The sequence below is a fragment of the Charadrius vociferus genome, unplaced genomic scaffold (assembly GCF_000708025.1).
Source record: "Charadrius vociferus isolate BGI_N301 unplaced genomic scaffold, ASM70802v2 scaffold72, whole genome shotgun sequence".
Classification (NCBI taxonomy): Eukaryota; Metazoa; Chordata; class Aves; order Charadriiformes; family Charadriidae; genus Charadrius; species Charadrius vociferus.
This window is the reverse complement of record NW_009647830.1, coordinates 799,465-820,980: the sequence shown is the minus strand read 5'-3', so window position 1 is coordinate 820,980 and position 21,516 is coordinate 799,465. Positions and strand designations below refer to the sequence as shown.

Sequence of the window (21,516 nt, the reverse complement as noted above, 5' to 3'; positions counted from 1 at the left end):
AAACAGAGAGAATGCAGAAAGTGAGAATTTGATCACAGTGAATACTTTGAGCAGTTAGCAGCAAATAGAAAAGCTCTTGACTTTGATATGTTCTTTCTCACAAAAGCAAAATTTGGACGTCTAAATTGGAATTGATCACTATGACAAATAGTGAGGGGCTTTGAGCTTGGGTGAGTTCTGTTTTGAATGTGTTTTGTGTAGTGTCTGAGTTCTAACAAAGTGGTTTTCCCTACTGAAATGATCGCACTGTGATATTTTTCGCTATTTCTGAGGCGTCTGGCCATTCATGGCTGATGAGGTTCCCTGAAGGGAAAAACTGCAAGTTGCTAAACGCAGTCAAAACTTCAAAGTGAGAACAGCTGAATTAGGTATCGTAACCCAAGGACTTGGCCCAAACAGGAGTACTGCAAAAATTCTTTCCCAGAGGAAGACAGAATTCTAAGTGAGGCAGTCAGGGATCAGTAGCACAGGTAATCCAGTAGCAGTGGCACATTAATGGGAAAGGTGTCATTATAACGGTTGTGTTTGTACAGTGACTGACAGAAACAGTATTTTTTTTTAACAGTTAAGTACTTCTTGCTTTCCATCTGAAACACAAGTTTTGCTCTTGCATATTCTTGGACTTCGCTTTTTCTTCCTCTAAGCCAATTTTAGAGGCTATTTCGCATAGGATATTCAAATAATTCTGGCATTTTTCCTTAAGAACCGAGTAGAGTTTGAAAACTGGGTACCTTAATCTATCCTTCCGTTTCAGAGTTGTTTTTTCCTGAACAGATTCTTGCTACATTAGACAAGTGAAGCCATATAACAAACATCTCAGTAATCAGGCCAACATAAAGTACTCATAAATTATCACCAGGCAGCTCTAAATCTGTCATAAATTTTTACTGACTTGTTCACAGGAATGTTTATGTAATTGAAAGAAAATATAGAGAGGAAGTTAAGTCTCCTTTTTACAAGTTAAATCAACTATAGCGAGATGAAAAACACCCACACACTTGGCTTTGGAGCAGCAGAGACATTCTTGAAAAGCAAACCTCTATGAAATCTTGAATTTGATTTCATAATTTGATTTCATAATAAAGGTGTAAAAATTAGCAGTTTTCCAGGTGTCACTGTGCTCTGTTGGCATATTCCTTGTGTAACAGGGTATCACCTGGGTCAAGGAGGTACAGATTTGGAATCATTCCAGCAGAACATGTTTAGGGAACGTAGCTGGGAACATAGATATAATGTAGGATGTGTTAAAGCTGGGAATCGTTGAAAGGAGTCCAAGGAGTCACAGTTCTGCAGATGTGAAAAAAAACCCCAAAACCACCACAAAACCCAATGAATGAGAGGTTATCTTACATGACATCCCTTAAAAAGAGGTGTAGAAGCTGCAGTGAGACACAGATGAATATATTAGGAGATGTTTATGATATTTTAGAGTGTAAATTACAAAGAAGTATGTGAGGAACTGATAGGGGTTTGTACACTAACGAGTGAAATATCAATAATCAAAGTAAATGAGATGCCGTTAAACCTATGCAATTAACAAAAAGCAGCTTACTCCATTGATCACAGTGACACAGTTGTGAAATATGATGTTGGAAAGACAGAATATTTGGAATGTATTAATCACAGGGATAGGAAGTTTATAATCTTAACAGAACAGGTGGCAAGGATGCATTTGTTTGAACTAAAGAATTTTAAATCAGCAAGTCCAAACAATAAATAGCCAAATGTCTGAGATGGATAAGATGAAGCGTCCTTTGAATCACGCCTGGTAAAATTTCTTGTGTCTTGGAAAAATGAGAAATTTCTAAAGGATTGTGAACAGTGATGATTGTGGTGTTTTGAAAGAGGTGACCAAGGCAGCTATTGACCTGAAGTCAGTCCTGAGTATAACAGTGGAATGGCAGATTTAAGGTTATATGGAAAAGCAGAGTCTACTCTGAACATCATAGCATTTTTCTGGGTGTTGCTGATAGTTGTGGTTTTACAAGACTGGTTTCAGCAAACATTGCTGACAGATTTCCAATTGCTTTGCTTGTGACTTTTTTTTTTTAACGCATCAGTGTCAATGCATGAACTTTGGTTTTCCTTAGGGAATTTGATTTATTATCACACAGCATTTTGATTTAAAAGAGCTTCTATTCTATAGCACTGGTAGAGAACACATTAGATGGACTAACATATTGGTCAGGTTATTTGTACAATGTAATTTGTACGATGTTTTTGTCCATGATCTGTAAAGCCTTTGATGATAAAGCTGCAGATGATATAAAATGGGTAAAGAGTGAATTGCAAGAATAAGTAGCTATCACAATATGATACGTGTCTGCTTTCAATGTCCAACAGCATGTTTTTGTTACGTTATGGACAAAGCGTAGCTCTCTCATACACAGTGGACTTAAGAATGCCAGTAAGACCAGCTTGAAAATGGTGGTGTGGAAATGAAAGTGTGTGGTATCATCCATACAAACTCCGAAGCGTCCGCAGTGGTATGTAAAACAGCCTGTGGGTACATAAAGAGGATCTGTCCTGAAGGAGTGAGGAAGTGGTCTGTGTGCTTCATCAGTAAGACATCAGGTGGAGTAGTGCATAGAGCTCTGGTATTTGTGTTTCAGGGACAAAATGGATAAATCCAAAATTTAGAAAAGGACCACAAAAAGAGATACAAGGGCTGGGCAAAAGTCTTGCAGTGTAAAGTTTGAGTTGAATTTGTTTTGTTGAATTGGAGAGAAGGCTGAGAAGTGACGTATTCGTGAGGTGTGGGAGAGATGCAGGACTTTTCAGCCTTGCTGACAAAAGAATAACAAGTTCTACTGGCTGGAAGAAAAAAAACACCTTGTAAAATCACGTAAAGGAAGGAAATTAATTCCTAATTTCTACTTCTCTAGAGAAAACTGAGTCTAAACAAGTCTCAGAAAAACATTCAATTTTTACTTAAATGCTCCCAGCTGTTCTGTATGCTTCAAATGTCATGGATTATTATAAAGCTAAGACCTTTATTCCCTTGCTTTACATGTCTCACCTAAAAATAGGTACAGAAAGGAACTTAAGAGACCCTCTGATAAAGTTCCTTGTCTCAGGTCTACATCATCTGTGCTTGGAGAGTGATGGTAATGAAATACTAAGATTCTGGGGGTTTGTTGGTCATCTATAGATCAGGAAGAACTTCATTCTTGTACTGTATAATTTGGCCTTTAAATTGTATCACCTTCCTTTGAGAATGGCTGCTTGAGGAAGTGCGGTATTGAACACAGGTGAGCTGTGCCTTCAGGTGTGGCAGGTATTCGTCTTTTTGTTTTCCTAGTGCAGTTTCTTTGCGGACTGCATCATGCAGTGATTAGACTTCTGGCTGGGAAAGAGATTTCCTCAAAGTCAGATTGGCAGGGATATTCTTTCCCCGCCTTTTTTTTCCTGTAGTATAGCAGGCAGGCTGTGTGTACCACCAGCTGGAATTACTTAGGTACTTCTCACCTAAGGGCTTTCCTGCTACATCGGGCACTGGGGATAATGATGACACTTTAGTAGTCTCTTTACTTATTGTAGCAATCAGTTTAATTTTCTAGGCTTGAGGTATTTGGCCTAGGTAATTCTTGAAGCTTTACAAAAGCACAGCTGTGTGAAATGTAATGGCTGTGACAGATAGATGGCCACAGTGAATGATCTAACATCTTTTCATATTAACCTCCACTCATGCGCAGCATTCCCAGATACTTGGAGGTTTCAGTACATCAATTCCGGTGGAGGATTGTTCACCTAAAACCTTTCAGACAGTACGTAACAGTATGAGTATGTAGAGGTAATTTAAAGAAAAAAATATTAATCTTCTTTGCAACACAAACTCAAGAAATAAGTAGTGCTAGCCTCAATTATACACATTAGGAAATTTTTGTTTAGGACATGCCCAAGCCCTTAATTCTGCAGCCTAACAATTGTCGTTACCTGATAATCACAAGTGCAAGAATAAACACTGCACTGCATCTAACGTATCTTAAAAATTAGTGCAGTCTATTTCTTTTTTCCTCATGGTGTCACTATAGGATAAAGTTAATGTTCTTTGGGTATTCTCTATACTGGAGCGTATCTCCGTTTCCTTTGTCTCACTCTGACTTTCTGGGTTTGCTGTTACATGTTTAGAGAAGGTGATAACAAATGTACTGCCTTCAAATCTGGACATGTTCTCTCAAGCATTAACCCATCCTTAACTGTGCATTGATTTTTCATTTTGTTTTTTAAAAGGATTTAATATAAGAATAAATTTAGCTTTGGATAAGGATCTAGAGAATTTGAGCAGTTCTAATGACTTGAAGGTAGGAATTACCACGTTTAAAAAAAATGACAAAAAGGCATGTATCTTACAATTAAGTGATCTTATGATGTTAAATCTGTAGTATATCTTCTACGTGTGAGGAAGAAGTTGAAGGCCCTCAGTTTCTGCCTAAGCATCACCTTTTCTTCTGTGGTTGTAAAGTGTTTTGAATTCAGCTTTCTTGATTGATAGAAAAGGCAATTTTCTTTTCCAAGCTCTTGGTAGCAAGAGTAGAGACAGATAATTTTGTTTCGTTCACATATCGATAGCATTTTTGTCTGTCTAGCTGTTACCATTTTACCCAGACCCACATTCTCAAAGACATCTCGGTACCTGACTCCTATAGTGGAAGGGTGGAAGATGTGGCACTAGTGAATATGTATACATGTTAAGTAGGACTGACAAGAAATTTGTATGTACAAGAGCGGGAGCCAGGCATGGAGGCACCGTTTCCCATTCCTGAATTTGGAGCACATCCTTCCTGACAGGCAAGGCCCATAGGCCATTTCCCTGATTTCCCTTTCACGCCTCTTCAGTAGGACAGTGGTGTTTGGGCTGGTTGCGTTCAGGATTGTAACGAGGATGAGTGTGACTGTCTGGTCATTAGGAAGGAAATCATCCACCGGTTCCACAGAATCTACCTCCTAGTGTGAACCCTGGCTGCAAGTGAATCTTGTATGTTTGTTCCAGTTAGCCGAGCTTGTGATCAGCCTCCGTCTAGCTTGGCTTATCAGCTCACTGGTGTGAACATTAACTAGAACCACTTCTAGTCAAGGGTGGACTTGATCGCAGTATGGTCAGTTTGCTAGTTTAGCAAAGAAGTTGGTTCACCTAAAAAAGTTATAGAGCACTAAACAGTTACAGAGCTTTTCGGTAGAAGCCTGAGCATTATCCCCCTGTGCCTTCCAGTGAGCTGAAAATTCTGTCAATATTTCCAGCAAGTTAAGAGTTGTTTTTTGAGTCCTTTTTTTTTTTTTTCCCCACTCTCTTCAGCCGGTCTTTTTGTATGAGATAACAGTTATCCCTCTTCTTAGATAAGTGCACACATCTAAATATTGTCTCTAATCCTTATGCCATGTCTTTCACTTATATGCTTGTCACTGCCACACAGTTCCTCTGTAGAGTCAATTGTTCTTTGGGCTGGTAGTTTGGAGACAGTTGAAGTTACTATTTCTAGACTGTTGACTTGATGATGTCTTAGACATCACCCTCCAGTGAAGTGTGAAGCAGGACAGCTGAATAGCACACATTGAAAGAAATCTAGGGCAAAATTAAATGAGAATTCTGCGCACGGTGTGAACTGCCTGTTTTAATCTAGAATGGAAGCTATGAACTATTTCACAGTTGGATGTGAAAGTTTGTTAGTTGTCTAGCGTGCTGATTTCTTTTCCAAAGGACTGACACAACCTTCTTCATGAGCTGCTAATTCAATTCCCAATAGTCCTAATTTTACAGCCGTGCCAGTTTTTGATGCTGAGATGTTGGCCTCAAACTGCAAGTCATGTGTAACACTGTGGTTCTGCAGGAGAAACAGCCCCTCATAAACTTATTGGCGGAACAGGAGAACCAGATATGCTGGGTGTCTTCTTCTACCAGCTGTGAGCTGTAGCTCCTCTGGCTTCTAATAAATGCCAGACTGGGTTGGAGGAGTCACCACATCCAGTTTGAAATGCAACATCTGCTTTAGGAAACCCCCCACGTCCACAACACAGATTTTCCCTGTTTGTTCCCCAGGAGTTTCTCCAGTCTTTACGCCTTCTCCCACCAGCAGCTTCTTTAGCTTGCGTATTAGAGACCTCACGATGCAAGTAATTCTCAAAACCCTTTGTGACCCACACTTACCTCACTTTGTTTCCAATTTCCTTATCTTCTCATCTCAAATGCAATCTGCTTCCATATCATCTCTCTTCTTTTGCCTGTTCTCCACCCTCCTGCTGTAAGGCAGTTGTTGCAATTAACTTCTGGTTTTGCAACATCTAAACGCTCTAGTTCCTTCACACGCTCTCCTTGACTGCCTCTGCTTCCCTCTTACCTTGACTAGAGGTCAAGAATAGCAATTTTCCTCACTTTCTGATCTTTTGAAGGTGTCTGGCTTCTTCCCTGCCTTCACTTTTAAGACTGACCATTGTCCCCTTCCTGCCTGTACACTTGCAGTGTACTAGGAACTTTAATGGAAAGTCACCTTGACCAAAAAGGACTAAAGATCAAATGGTAACTGCTTTGGGTTAGTGCAGGTTTGTAGAAGGCTCTTTGGATTTGAAGAAAGGAATGCTGAACCACTGTCCAATGCCAGAGGGGACCCCACGGACTTCTCTCCAACTGGCTTATGTTTGTATCAGTTAGTGAGGGAAATGTCTCGCTCTAAAATGCCAGGCTTCTGCAAAGAAAGAAATGCTTTGTGCCTGTTAGCTTTTCTCTCTCCTTCCAGTTTTAATTTATGTCTGCTGTGGGGGCTCCGATCGTTCACTGACTCACCGCATCCCAAAATTTTTCTCTCCACACTCACTCGTTCCCCCACCAGTCTTTCATCTGTCTCATCTTTCATCAGTCTTGCTAGCCATCCTTCAGTCTCTTTTGCCCCAATTATCCCTCGCAAACAAGTTCAGCAGCTTACTGTGCCACCTTACCTGCTTGACATCTCTTTGATCAACCCAGATCAAATTCTTCCAGCAAGTTTTTCCCTTATGTCTGATTAGAGTTGAACTTGCCGCTCCTTTCTCATCCTTGTAATTTTAGGGGTCACTCAGCTACATAAGAGGTGCCCCAGTTTTATAGCCTGAAAATCTGGCCACTTTGTACTTTCAGTGCCTGGAGTGAATGTGCTTTAACATAATTCCCTGTGCGACCCTTTACAGGGTGCGATTAAATATGAGAAGTCAGCAGTTGAGTAGTGTAGTACACTGAAGAACCAGTTAATTAAGGACTTTACAGTATGAAGTGTTTACCTTCCGTAAACAAAATCTGTATTCTAAAGCAAGACTGTCTCCACAGCAATGCCTGGGTTTGTGCAGGACAAGATCCAAAGCCCAGTGAAATAGGGGAAAGAGGAGGGGAGGACCTTTCACTGATTTCTGTGTCCTTTGGATCAGGCCCCTTAAATCCTTTAGCAATGATAAAATGATACACAAAGCACTGGGACTGTACAACTTCATTTTATTTTGTGTGCTTTTATAGGATATAAATAAATGACAAAATTACAAAATTTATAACTGGAAGCCCAAGCATATTTACATAAGTATTTGTTGCAGTGAGGCTACTATTTACTGTTCTCCTATACAATTTTCCTTTTGGTACCATATTTTTAGTGTTATTTTTTTACCGTCAGTTGACTACGTACATATCAACAGTGAATAGGCAAAATATGTACAAGGAACTATTTTGTTCAAGTAAATTGAATACGGTATTAAAAGTATGTCATCACTCAGCGCTATGATTAGGTTTAACTAAACCATATACAATTATCAGGTTTAAACCAAGTTCAATTATCCATTTTTTTGGAATTTACCAACTGATGATTCGAACTGAAAACCTCAGCTGGATATGAAATAATAATTAAAAAAACATTAAGACAACCACACAATTTATCAATATCTCTATAATGAACTTCAAAATGATTCACAATTTGACTGGATAGAACAATATACGTTAAAATGTCATTTTTCTCCTATAGTGATATTTGTACTGTTATAATTTCAGTTCTACATAAATATACATCATGGTATTATACAAATACTCCACAGACATTAAAAAAATTAAAACACTTCAAAGAAAATGTAAGTAAATCTTATTTAATCAAATATTAAGCAAATGCTTAACTATTTTGTTCCATGAAAACATTTTTATTACTTTGGAATTTTTTTCCTTTTCTTGCTATTTTTATTTAGAAAATGTTTTGCAGTAGAATTTTATCAACACTCTTCCAAATGAGCTTTCTGTGAGAGAAATCTTGATAGCAAAATCCATGGTTTTGACTTTTTTTAGAACCACTGAGATTATTTTTAAAAATACTAGTAGAATTCATGGCTATAGCAATGTTGAACTGCATAAACTATATGTAGGTGTAGTAGAATGAGCATTCCACTTTCATTCCAGACTGATCACACGGAACATCCAGTGCACTGATGCTACAACTCTTACAATTTTCATAATGCTGCAATAGCAGTGGTTTACTTAACTTTAAAATAAACAATATTTGTCATAATTAATCTGGCTTCCTTCCATAAATATTCATATGTTTTCCTATAGTACTTCTCTTCCATAAAAATATCTAATAAATGTTTTCTGTGCATTATTAATACCTTTTTCTAACCATTCATAAAACTCTGATCCTTTGTTACAATGCAAGAGGTTTCTATTTCTGTAGAGGATCAAAGGACACCAATGATTACATAGAAAACCAGCGCACACAGAAATCAGGGTGCCTAATTTCTTGTCACTTTAATGAGTTCTTTATTCAACACAGTAATTATTAATGAATTCAGTGGTTTCACAAATACTCTATTTATTAATTCTGGTTCTATTTCAATTAAAAACTGCCAAGATTTAAATAAAAAACCAATCAAATATTCTACTCATAGGCAGCATCAGCGTTAGTTTAGAGACCTTTTGCTTTTTTTTAAAAAGTAGAATCCGAAAATAAGAAATCAAAGAAAGCACTGTGGCAGAGTCACAAGGGAGAACTGCGTGAAAAATAAGGTATCTCACTCCTCTTGTGGACTGTAATTTTAAAAGTCTTCATATAGTGTCATTCTTCTGTCAGTGCTGCAGGAAGAAGAAATCACCAGAAATGACCGTCAGCCTTTTTTTGTGTTAGTTACAAGGCCACTCATACAGTGCAGTCTTCCTCTCTGCTGGATTGAAACGTTGCCATAAAGGAAAGGCTGTGCTGTGACTGCTTGGCGTGCAAGGCACAACAAGGAACAGGGGGACAGTTTTGTATCAGAAAATGGTAGTTTCATACTTGGTATTAATGCCTCTTTTGGCTTCTTGTCCAGGCTCAACAATCCACGGTAGATTCGCAAGAGTCTTTTGTTCAGAGGGATCTATCTGCTTTAAGACAAACGCAAACATACAGACGGGTTACCATCTCTGTGCACAGCATTTCTAGCATTTTCTTTAGCGAAGAGAACACAGAACAAATCCCGTGTTGACAAAGTCCTACAGCAGCGAGTGCAGTGGTCTACACTCCCATGTACCCACGGTTTTGCCTTCCGTATCCTGTTTAGATCAGAGCTGTGTCTATCCCCGAGCTACGGGGCATCAGAGTTCGGTAAAGCTACGCTTGATCCTGAGAAGTCCTTTTGCTACCGAGACTGATGCCGGCATCAGGAAATGTTCTTTCTTAAAATTTTATGGATGAAGATTCTGTGGCAATGGATGACAAAGGGTATGGTCATACATTTTTTTCCTTCCCTTCCTCTCATGCAGTAATTAAATATCACAGAGTATGGGTCTCACTTTATAGCCAGTGAGTATGATACAGTGTGCGGTCATTTTTCCCCTTCCCTCCCAAGCCACCCTGTGCCTGTATTTTCACTTGATTTAAAATAGTTTTCTAATTCTTTTAAAAGCTCTACCATAAAAGAATATTTCTGTGTCATCTGTGCACTTTAAAGACAATCAATACGTAGGCTCCGATGAGCTTGGATTCCTAGGAGTTTGGGATTCCAAAGACAATATTGAAAAGGTACATGGAATCCCAGTTTTGGAGCCGGAGGGTCTGCCGAGGTAAGAAAAAAGAAGTTGCTTGATGTGACAAGATAATTGTAAATCGATTTGGAATTGTAATTTGATTGAGTATCAAACAAGTTTGGTGCGGATTTTATGTCTTGATTCAAGACCAGGGAAGTCCACGAAACCGCACAGTTTTAGAGGTATGCATTGTCTGTGATCCTCAGCACTTAAAAAAGCACAATACATTGGAATTACACCGAATCAATTACAGCTCTGGAATTACTACAAAAGACACATCCACAACATTAGCCAAGGAACATCTTAAACTGGAGGAATCCGAAATGAGCAGTTGTTCCACATGGCTGTCCATGCTGCAGTGACACAACCCCACCGGCTGACAAGCAGAGGTGGCACAACTGAGACATGGAACATTTCTGACCCCACAGGTACAGTGTATTTATTTATACAGCTTCTACGTATATCAAGTCTTAACTGTATAGCTGGTTTTTTATCATTTTTTTTCATGCACAACTACTTTCTACTTACCACTGACTTCCGAATACTAACACGTGGTTTGGGAATAGGTTTGGAGGGTTTATTTTCAAAGCTTTCTGGAAGGGTTGAAGAATGGCCCCCTTTTCGTGCTTGTAGTGCAAGCTGATAGGCCACCTCAAATGCTTGTCCTAGTGTAAGAATGATTTCGTAAGCTAAATTCTGGAACAAAACAAAAACAGTCAAAACTGGAGTGAGGTTGAATTACCGTTAGATACGTGAAGTGGGGTACTACTGTCTGCAGAAGTGACTTGTAATGTAAATAATTAAAATCACAGTGGTAATAACTATGATTCTACCTCTGTAACTAGTCAAGTCTAACTGTTGAGTTTGCAATAAGCCAGAAAGCAAAGCACGACACTTGGAAGTACACTATCTGCCCTTGAATCGTTAAAACACAGTTAAAAGGATAAACATTTTATTTCATGCCCTACACTGTAATTTCACTGTAGTTACGAAGAAATTCCATCCCTTTGTTATCACACATGTATAGTGAGATAGTATAGGCTAAACTCAGCATATTTAGCTCATTGTAAGAGCTTCTTACAAAGATGCCAGCTCTGGTCTTTGTTAGGTCAGACAGAAAACAATTATACTGCTCCACTGGGATATGCTCTCAGCTGTTAGGACTGCAGTCACAACAGCAAGCTAGCCAAAGTTTCATAGCTTCCCAAATAAAAATGTCCGCCTGATTTGATAGCAGCAGTCTCCAAATTGTCTCCCCTTTAACTTAAGGAAACTGGCTGGGACTGAGAAACACTGAGGCTGTAGTTTGCCCGTGGAGTAATAAATGTAAGACTAAAGAGACTATTATAAAGTGCCCTACCTTTCAGCAGAACGCTGGCTATGGAATTAAGACCAACAGAGTATAATTGTTAAAAATGTACAGAATAATATTATTTGAAATGGAGGGTGCCTATTAGCAGGACAAGAATATTATTCTAAAGAAATCTTAATCTGCTGTCATGACGGTAAAATAGTGTACTATATCATCATGGGATTGTCTACAGTGGATGTTATTATTGCTAAGGAATACATCAACAGGACAGGGTGTAGTAATGGCTTGGAGAAAAAGCAGACTGTAATACTAGTGGGACTGAGAAAACGTGCCATCTAGTGTGGCATGCAAAAAGGTCACTGAGAGACAGGTCTGGAAAGCTCTGAGATAAGAGTGGAGACAAGCCCGGAGTTTGCCATGCAGAGACATAAATCTAGTCGGGGTCCTGCATCTTGTCAGAAGCCATTATGATTTGCTTTCTCTTGTAGTCTGTAAAATGAAGAAATAGGCCTGCCTGGAGCCTGAAAGCCATTGGAAACATGTAACTGTTTCTGTGGTTAATAAATATTTGAAATACAGCAAATAAAACAGAACAGTCACTGTTCTGTTCAATATTTGAAATGTAAACTGAACTGTAACTTGTACATAGATTTCATATACTGTGTACTGTGGTAGAGCCTTGACAAAGAGAAGTCTGCAAATGAAGGCAAGGAGGGCTTTAAAATTGTACATTGGAAAATTTAAAAAAGGTATCTGCAAAACTATATTTGGAAAAAAAGAGAATCAAATAAGTTTGGTTTGAGGAATTTCTCTCGTGTAGTACTGGGAGAGGAATATGCGGATTAGAGTTGTTACAGATTGTTGCATGGGGTGTACTGGAGAGGTAAGAGCAGAACTCCCTTGGGGATAGGGGTGGAAACCCAAACCACAAAAGCCGTTGTAGAAATTCTTGTGATGGAGAGAGGAGACTATTTGATTATTATTATTTTTGTTTTTTGTACATGTGGCACAAAAGGAAGGAAACAGGTCTGCCACCCTGGAAGATGCTTAACACAAAAGTTGTAGACCCCCTGGTCACTGTAGAAGACATTGACCCAACAAGACAACACCCCATCAAGCTCCTCGGAAAGGAGGCAAAAGTTTTAGGACCATGGTGGTTCTGAGGCTGCTACAAGCCTGTTCTCTGCTCTGCACAGCACAGATGGAAAGTGAGTAAGCTAAAGGCTTTAAGCAACAGTTGCTGGGAGATGAGAAACTGAGGTCAATTGCCTCGTTTGCCATGTAATGCTACAATTCAACGTCCCAGTGCAAGTCTGAGTCAGGTTTCTCCAGCTGCTCTAATTCAGCCAACCTATTACAATGGCTAATTGTTCTGTTACATTTTAACTGACTTTTTTACTGCGTAAGTTGCAGCAGGCACTGCTTCTATAAGGCTATGTGTTTTCATGCTTCTATAAGGCTATGTTGAGGCTTCAGGAATATTTTCAGACAGACAGTAAGACTTCTGTCGTTTGAGCTATAAAACCTTAAAATGCCACCTGCAAAGGAATTTTTGGAAAAACCATCACTTTTCCTTTTTAGGAAAGCACTTTTAGTATAATGAGGATTTTATGGGTTTTTGCTTTTAGGTGATGATTTTTTTTTTTTACTTCTTTAAGATCAATGTCAAATCTGGTCCTTTTTGAAGATTGAATTTACTGAAGTTTCCTTTGGAGCCTCTCAGATGATTAGTGTGAGCTACACATCACATCAGATGTGTAGGAACGTCAATTAGGACACCCTCCTGTGTTCAAGGTACTGAACTTAAAATCGCAGTTGGCAAAAACTGAACAGAATTGGAACCTTATTTGAAAAAAGAAATAAATAATTGGAACAGTATATGGAACCTTAACTTGAGAAGTCTGAAAAATCCCAACCCCATTTAACATATCCATCCCCTAAGACGAAATCAGTTGCCTATTTCTTAGTTATAACAAAATCTTCAAGGCCAAATGTTGAGGATTTCCACTGTAAGAGCCTGACAAGAAGAGGTTACTTACTAATAACACGAGTTCTTTCAGATGCAGAGCTGACATACATATACACTTATACTGTTAAGTGTACATATGCTTTATCCCTCCAGACCTGAAAACTTGTACTTTTGGGGGGATCTAGAAAGGACATGGATTTGTCCGCGCTTTCCAATGTGTCGGCCTTTGTGCATTCGAGGGGAAGAAAGCTCAGCTTGCTGAAGACGGTATGATGAGACCAACATGGCTGCCATTGGCTTGTAACATCTGTGGACTCCTGGGATGCAACACGGCTTTCATGACCAGGCACTCCAGCAACTTAAATTCTTGATCCTTTCTCATTCTGGATTTAAAGCAGTCGTGGAAGGCAAACTCTTCTGAATCCATCCCTCTTATCTAATGTGGTACAGAAAGATGTCTTGTATGCAATGGGAGGATGGAAAAAGGCCTTCAAAGTGGGCCTTTCAGGCTGTTGCAAAAGCCACCAATGTAGACGAGAGAGGAGAGATTTCATTTTCTCATGAGCTGAAAAAGCTTCTCGTACCTGAGTGTGCTCCAGCTCAAGAAGTCTGCCAGGAGCAACTGAAATGGTTTGACACATTCTACCTAATATTCCCCAGAGAGGGGACTGTCTGGGCATGCTGCCTCTGGGTACTGCAAAGGAAAGAAGTTTTCTGGAGACATGGGGATGCCACACTGATTGTACCTGGATGATCGTATGAACAGAGAAACATTTTATCAAGTCCCCTAATCCTCCGGCAATGGACAGAACTTTGAGATCTGACTGCGTGCTTTTTCTTCTCTGCTCAATATGTACACTAGCAGTTTCCAACTCTTATCCAGCTTAAGTCTGTGCAATGAAGGACAAAAGAATAGAGAAAAGAAGGAAAAAGTCTTTGTGTTATGCAGAGCATCAGTCTAACCCTTGGCACAAGCAAGTGCAGAAATTGTTCCAATTTATGCCGGTTGTCTTCTGTTCACAGGTGCACTGGGCAATGAAGGAATATCTCATGGAAATTACTTTGGATGTCTCCCATATATGAACCAGAATTTGCTATAGGAACTGTTACGATGCTTTGTTTCTCCAGAGAGAATCCTTCACCAGTAGTTTTAGGGCTGCTTTACAAATGATTGAGAGTGAAGTGGGTTTCAAATATCGAGCAATAAACCCTCTTCTTCTTCCAAACCTTGTCCCCTTCAGTATTCTTTAATCAAGTCTTATGTTTTTGCAATTTTGATTTATGCAATTTTAACTCTGAGTAGAGCAGTTACATGTACAATCACTCCTAAATCGTGAGTATCGGTAATGCTGGCAGTGGATGTCAATGCACTAAAATGCTTTCCTATCTACAAAAAAAATGTTCTTGCCCACGTTTCCTCAGGAACTGCAGGACCTAAGGGAGTGAAATTTTTTTCATACCATTGTATATATTGTATTACCATAAAATATATGAATTAAGATGCATCTTTTTTACATCTTATTGTGAATTTCTACCACTTTAAGCCTTATTTTTCCTAACGTGATTTCACTTCTATCCATTGACAAATGGGTAGGACTGTTTCTTTTAGCAAACTGGAAGTGTTAGGCTTTCAACAGAAAATTTAATTTACTGTATGCTTGTGTTCTGAATATCTAGCTATTTTTTATGGATCTTGTACTTGCGTCAGAAATTCTAGATCCCGAGAAATAAAGCAAAACAAAACAAAAAGAGAATATTTGAGTAGATAACACCCTACTGAGGATTATATTGCAAGAGAAAACTAAGACAGTTAGACATTAAAGTTTCTGTATTGCTTAAAATAGTCATTTAAAGTGCCTGGGGTATTAAATGCTCCTCCTAAGGTATGGAAAGTGAGAAATATGTTGTAATTATTCCTGGATCACTATTCTTTCTTTGCCAAGCAAGGAGAAAATGAATTTCATCTGCTATACCTGGGTGTATGTTTGTGCTTGATTATTAAACCTATAAATGAAACTGCAGTACTTTGAAACCATCAAGAAGCATTTAAATGGATCAGGAGAAATAATAACCTCACTCAATCAGTCTAATTTCAGTTGATTCACCTATCATTAAAATTATATAATGTAACATCTTGTTGACCATGGTCTATCTATTTTTAACACAATTTGGAAGTTTTTTCTACTCCCTGTGGACACTAAAGTATCAGCAGAGAAGTTAAACAACAAAAGCACTGAGCCAAAACACTAAAATTCTTTCTAACCTGCCTTCCTGTACATCTTGTTATTTAAACTCTCCTACGTGCTATCGCTCTGCAATGTTGACTATTTCCCCAGTCACAAATGTCTGACTTCAGACACATTTATCTTTTTTATATAACTTATTTATAATAGTGTAAGCATGTTTCAAGAATTCATACACATGATCCTATATTAAAATATTTTTTCTTGAATGATTTAAACTTTCAATAGCATTTTAAATTTCTCTTGTGCTTAACTCAAGTGGCAAGCGTTCCCGAACTTTTTGGACAATAAGCCCTCTTAGTCCTAAAAATTAGAGCCACTACTTATTTCACCAAATTTAGCTGAAAACAATGCAACTGATTGATATGTATTCACGATTTCTTGAAACACCAGTAGTCTGTGCCTTACCATCTGACGAGCATAAATATAGGAAGAACTTAGTAATTTTCCACCAAAATAACAGGAGCTGTGAGGACTTTTGCTGAAATAACATTTTTGAGATGATTTTTTAGGCAAGAAGGTTAGAACAAGAAAGGAAGAATTAAAGCATTAATTTGCTATTTTCAAAATAAATGCATCTTTTTTGAAAAGAAAAAGGTGCTGCTAAAATAAAATTTCCCCAAATTCCATATCTGCATTATTTGTTAAGCTAAAACTCCCACTGACATGTCAAGAGAGCAGAGAACAACAATGGGGTCATCTAATAATAATAATAATAATCTGTTGACAGTTACAGGGCTAACCTCTTCCACAGGAACACAGAAAGGACAATGCTCTGCACAGATCTCTGTTATCACAGATGTTTCAAGTCTTTCCGATTCAGTGCGATAGCCAAATATTCCTAGGACCTCTTGAGATACGTAATTAGCTATCTGTGTGGTCTCTTCTTTGTCAGATCTGTAAGTGTTTTGGTTCTCTGGTTAAAGTAAATACATAACTTTTCATACGTTCTTTACATGTTTGCAGAGGAAGCTTCAGTTTTTCCAGTTTAGTCAATATAACATCAAACAGTCTAAACAATATTTAGAGAGATGTTTGAGTTATTGGGACTGATCCAGCTTAACGCTGCAACACTAGAAGTTGTGGAACAGCAGGGTAAGAAACCTGAAGAAATCACTTATGGTGGTAACATCTTCCCTCTGGTCCAAAAAGCAGCCCACATCTGCTTCATGAAGGTGGGATGTGCCCAGACTCAAAGGGCCCCTGTAAGAAAGTGTCCAACCCTCTCACCCCTTGTTGGCTAACATGGGACGGACCCGTGAGGGTAAAAGACATCACCAAACCCATCCTTCCCTGACTGCACAGGCAGTACAACATCGTCAAAAATGCAGGACGCTCTGCAAAATTAGTTTACGCCAGTTCCTGAGCCCACCTCTTAGCAGGATTGAGCACTGTATATAACGCGCATCAACCAGGTCTGATGTGTTTTGTGTGGTGTGCGCGGAGGTTTCAAAACTGGTGGCCAAGCCTGCTTGTTACAGACTTCCTGGAAGGCTGTAGCTTAGGTTAGAAGAATTACATGTCAAGACTTGTACGAAAAGCTACTCGCTAAGCTTACAATCAACAGCTGAGATCCCAGAGGTGAGTTATTTCAGATGGGAAATGAGATAATATCAAAGAAAACCTTTCCTCTTCTCCAGAAATGTTCTTTTACTATCCCATAGCAGATTAGCCTTTTCACGTGCTCAATTAATGTTATCTTCCATTAATCGCCATATACCTTGAAAATGTTTTAATATAATTAAAGAACTAATACTACTAGAAAGAACTATTAAATGAAGTATCTTCTATAAACTGACCACATCAAACGCAGTGAATACATGGCAGTAGTGGTGATTAGTCTTCAAGTCTTTAGTGATGTACGCAAATGTAGAAAGGTCTTCAGGGTCTTGTGCAGCACAGGAAATGTTACGGATTTCATGTTCAGCAATAATATTCTGTGTAAAAAAAATACTTTCAATCAGTTTGGGAATTAAATGTAAAAGAGCCACAAACTGTGTGGTTTTTAGATTTGCATTTACGTTCACCTGCTCTGCTGAAGTAATTCGGAAGTTTCTTATTAAGAAGAGATTTAATACACCTCATGTATGATCTTACACAGGTCACTGGAATTTTCGATCCTCTCCAATGATATCTAAAATTGCCAATAACCTGGTAGGAAACAATCACATTCCGGAGTCTAGCCTGTGAGTCCGCTTGGGTTTCGTACTGCTTGTTCAGTATCATATGACAAAGAGACAGCTTTCCTGGCATACAGCTGTAAATACAATTTCAAAGCACTATATGAGCATCTTATAATGCTGCTGGTTTTCTGTATCACGATCACTGCATAAGACTGTTTCAGTCTACTGATAGACAGGAGCTGGTGAAACCCAACAGGCTCAACATCCAGTTTGTACACGTGTTGGTTGACACATTTCAGCTATATTTTTTCAAGAGCAAAAACCACCAAAACACTTATAATTGAAACTCTGAGCTCTTGAAAGGCTTCTGTTTAGTAAAAAAAGATAACTGCAGAAGGATCTGGCAAGTTTTCTCCACTTACTGACAACAGCATCCTGTAAGAGAGATGTAGAAAAATTAAACCATTCATGCACCGAGCAACACTACTTGCAACAGCCAATGTAAGCTATAGCGTACTACTGAGACAGAGGTGGGGCATGTCTGTCCGATGAAATAAAAAAAAAAAGCTGTCTTAAAGCTTTGGAGAAAAATATGAATATTCATTACACAAATTGCTGATATGTAATTATTGTGTTCAGGCCAAAGGAACCATGAAGCCAGAGAAGAAGACGCTGCAGAGTGGCTTATGATTAGGCCTCGTTTCAGCAACACACACATTTTGAATGACTTATTTAAACAGAAGAACGATTCATTGAATATGAATTTACTTAGCGGTTGGTTTGTATGCTCTTCTGAATTGCAGCCCCGCTGGCTGTAGCTCTGGCTTTTCCATAAAAAAAACCGAGCATGACATCACTATTGCACCACACAACACGTGACATCTGTGGTGTCCCTGTCCCTCGCAGGGCCACCGTTTGCTGCTGCCTCAGTGGCACCTGTCCAAGTTAGAACAATCTCTGAGCATCTCTGGTTTTCCCTCACCCCTATCTTTTCCTTCCCGCCTCCTCTCCTCCTTCTCTTTTTTTTTTTTTTTTTTTTTTGGGAGAACGGGAAATATATGCAACTAAGTCACTTAAGATGCTTAGATGCTTTGCCATATCTTCTTTCATTTGCTAAGTGGCAACTTTCCCCCTTGCACGTAGGTGTCAAGTTTTCAAAAAGCCACATTAATATATCTAATTGAAGAAATCATGGCTTAGGAAAAATCTTAATAAAAAACATTCCAAATTTCAAATTATGGGAAAACCAAGATAAGGGAACTGTTACTGAAGAAACGAAATAATCCTCTTAATCTTAAATTGTTGCAACACACTTGATTATTTCTGTTTAATGCATTATTCATAAAAATGACAAAACCAGTACTTATGTTTCAATATATGCCAATTTATAACTACACGTATAATCTCTGCTTAACAATCATTGTTTTTTTATGTTGCTTTAAGCATTTTATTTGCTTTGTTCTCAAATTGATAACTTTTACCCTCAGTAAAGATTTTGATGAGAATTACAATTATGCCAAACCCAGGGATTTAGATGTCCAAAGATACAGCTGTAACATACTGTCATTGATGTTGTATTGGCAACACCGTAATTTAGAAAGAAGAAAGAACTAAAGCTTGGAAGGTCTTCAAATCATGTGAAATATTTATGCCAAATCATGAGCCACAAAGTAATCACCTGAAGTTATGCAGTGTATGTGAAGAGAGCTCTGCTATGCTGAAACTTTTCTGAGGTGACCTGGGGTTGACACAGGGCTTTGCACTTGAGTCAGAACTCACGGAGATTATTTTAATGTTTTAACTTCAAACCCAAGTGAAGTTTGGAAATATCCATATCAAGTTTGTTTTGAATAAAATGAGCTATGCCTAAAATGAATGGTATGGATGAAAATTAGTAGTGAAATTGAGCTCTTGCCCTAGCTTCTATAGGATATCCTCTCTGATCACCTTTCAAAATTAAACATGTTTTCAGTGCATGCATTTACTGTTTCCTAGGGTCACTGCTCCAGTACACCCATAGTTTTATTCTGTGGAAATGACAAGTCTAGGAACCATCTCGCTGGTCTGGGTACACTCCTTGGGCACTGACCAACACTGTCCAGTCATCGTTCTAAAATTTGTCACTCAGTTTGTCAAGAGAAACCTCCAGCACTTCCGAAAAAGAAGGGAAGCTGAAAGTCGGTTCTGGTTCTGCTGAGGAAATACCTTTGGGGGATCAGGTTTTTGCTAAGCAGCCTTCCTTCTGCTTGCCTACCTCGTGTCAGACAATCCCCGTCCTGGCAGAAATCATCCAGAAAGTTAGGGTTAGCTGTGACCCACAAGAAAATTCTGCAAGTCTGCTTTTTCCTAAGCAGCAATTTCTTCCTGGCCTCACTTGCAAAGAAATGGCGTCACATCAAAGTGGTGTCATGCCAAGCTCCAAGGCGCCACTGAAATAGCTGTCATGGAACGAGGTCAGGGCCCCTTGTCACCTGAACCTTTGCCTGCTACGCCTCGGAATACAAATTCTTAGCTTGGTGGCAGAAAGGAAAAGGATGAACAGCCATGAGAGCTGAGTTTTCAAGCACATAACTGCTAGCTAGTTTTGTCATTAAAAAAATATGCATTTATTGCTAAGTGGTGCCCAGCGCTGTCAACTAGAAGCTCGTATGGAAGCGGCACAAGTCTGAATAGGATCTCACCTTAGTGCTAATCTGTTTTGGGTCTTGAAGGAATTGGGTACAGCACACTGTGGACAAGGATGATAACAACGCTCCTGGGAGAGTTGCAGGCTATTACCTGGTTTTTACAGAAGGGAAAGGCAGTGCAGATTTTGAACTGGAGAGAAAGCAATCTACCACTTGAGAAAAAACACAGGACTGTGGCATCATTTACCTCCATCAAATACATCTATTGCACTACTAGGCGTAAGATTTCAGTGGGACCGGTCTAGAGACACCTAATGCAATTTGCCAAGTTTCTTTCAAGTTTCCTTCTTACGTGAGAGTCCATGTGCTGTGCAAAGAGATACTGGAAGCTCCTTTTGTTCTCCTGACGTTATTTTTTTTTAAACCTAAGGACATTGCAGCTACAACCTTTACACTAGAGAGGAGATTTAAGAGCTGAAAACAGTCTTGTCCAAGTTAGAGTTAATAGCGTTGCAATGTCTTGATTTATGCCCTGCACATCAGAGAACATAAAGGAAATGAGGGTTGTAGAAGTTCAAATTTGAATCAATGGAAGAAAAAGGAGCTGACAGGAATCCCTGGCCTCCCTGCTCTGGCAAATATGCCAGACTTGACATAACAGTAATTTCACCTCTGTTCTTCTTTCCTACCATCTTCTAACCGTAGATACAGCTCCCAAACTCTAGCAGAATTTCACAAATATGCTTTCGTTCTTTCACTTAAACCCCATTTCTAGTTAAACACCTTTAAAAACTGACTGACTTTGGCAAGTTTGATGGATACTGGGTTAGATGTATCAAGTAGTCTGAATGTTCAGCAACACAAAGCAGTTACATACATTATTAACCTGGTCAGGTAGCTGGGTTGTCAGATTTATTTTTTGTATTGCTTAGTGAATTTTAGTCACAGGACAGAAAAGATAATTTATTTTCTATTCATATGCAAACATCAGTACGGACTGCATTTTCTTGCCATTTTAGACATCCAAAGAAGAGAAATTCGTGCATTACTTTACTCCTGCTTACAGAGCATTTTACTTTGGCTAAGCCATAACCCATTGCTTTGTCCATCACTGGGTTTTCTGATCTCGCAATTTCTGCTTTTGTCTTTTGGTTTTTTGTTTGCCTTTTTTTTTTTTTTTTTTAAAGATGTTGGATGTATTTTAAAATGTAAGAAACAAAGCACAGGGGCATTGCCACACAGGAAGAT

The 21,516-nt window shown here is 38.8% G+C and overlaps 1 protein-coding gene across 1 annotated transcript in view; it reads right to left on the bottom strand.

Annotated features, from left to right (window-relative positions):
- Positions 1–7,883: 7,883 nt before the first annotated feature.
- ANKS1B (ankyrin repeat and sterile alpha motif domain containing 1B) overlaps positions 7,884–21,516 on the bottom strand; it is a 456,808-nt gene continuing 443,175 nt past the window's right edge. Inside the window, exons 25-27 of the mRNA XM_009882636.1 lie at positions 17,318–17,455; positions 10,523–10,690; positions 7,884–9,352 (exon numbers count right to left, since the gene is read on the bottom strand). Coding sequence (XP_009880938.1) covers positions 9,242–9,352; positions 10,523–10,690; positions 17,318–17,455 — 417 coding nt within the window. The 3' untranslated portion in view covers positions 7,884–9,241. The remainder of the gene's footprint in view (positions 9,353–10,522; positions 10,691–17,317; positions 17,456–21,516) is intronic.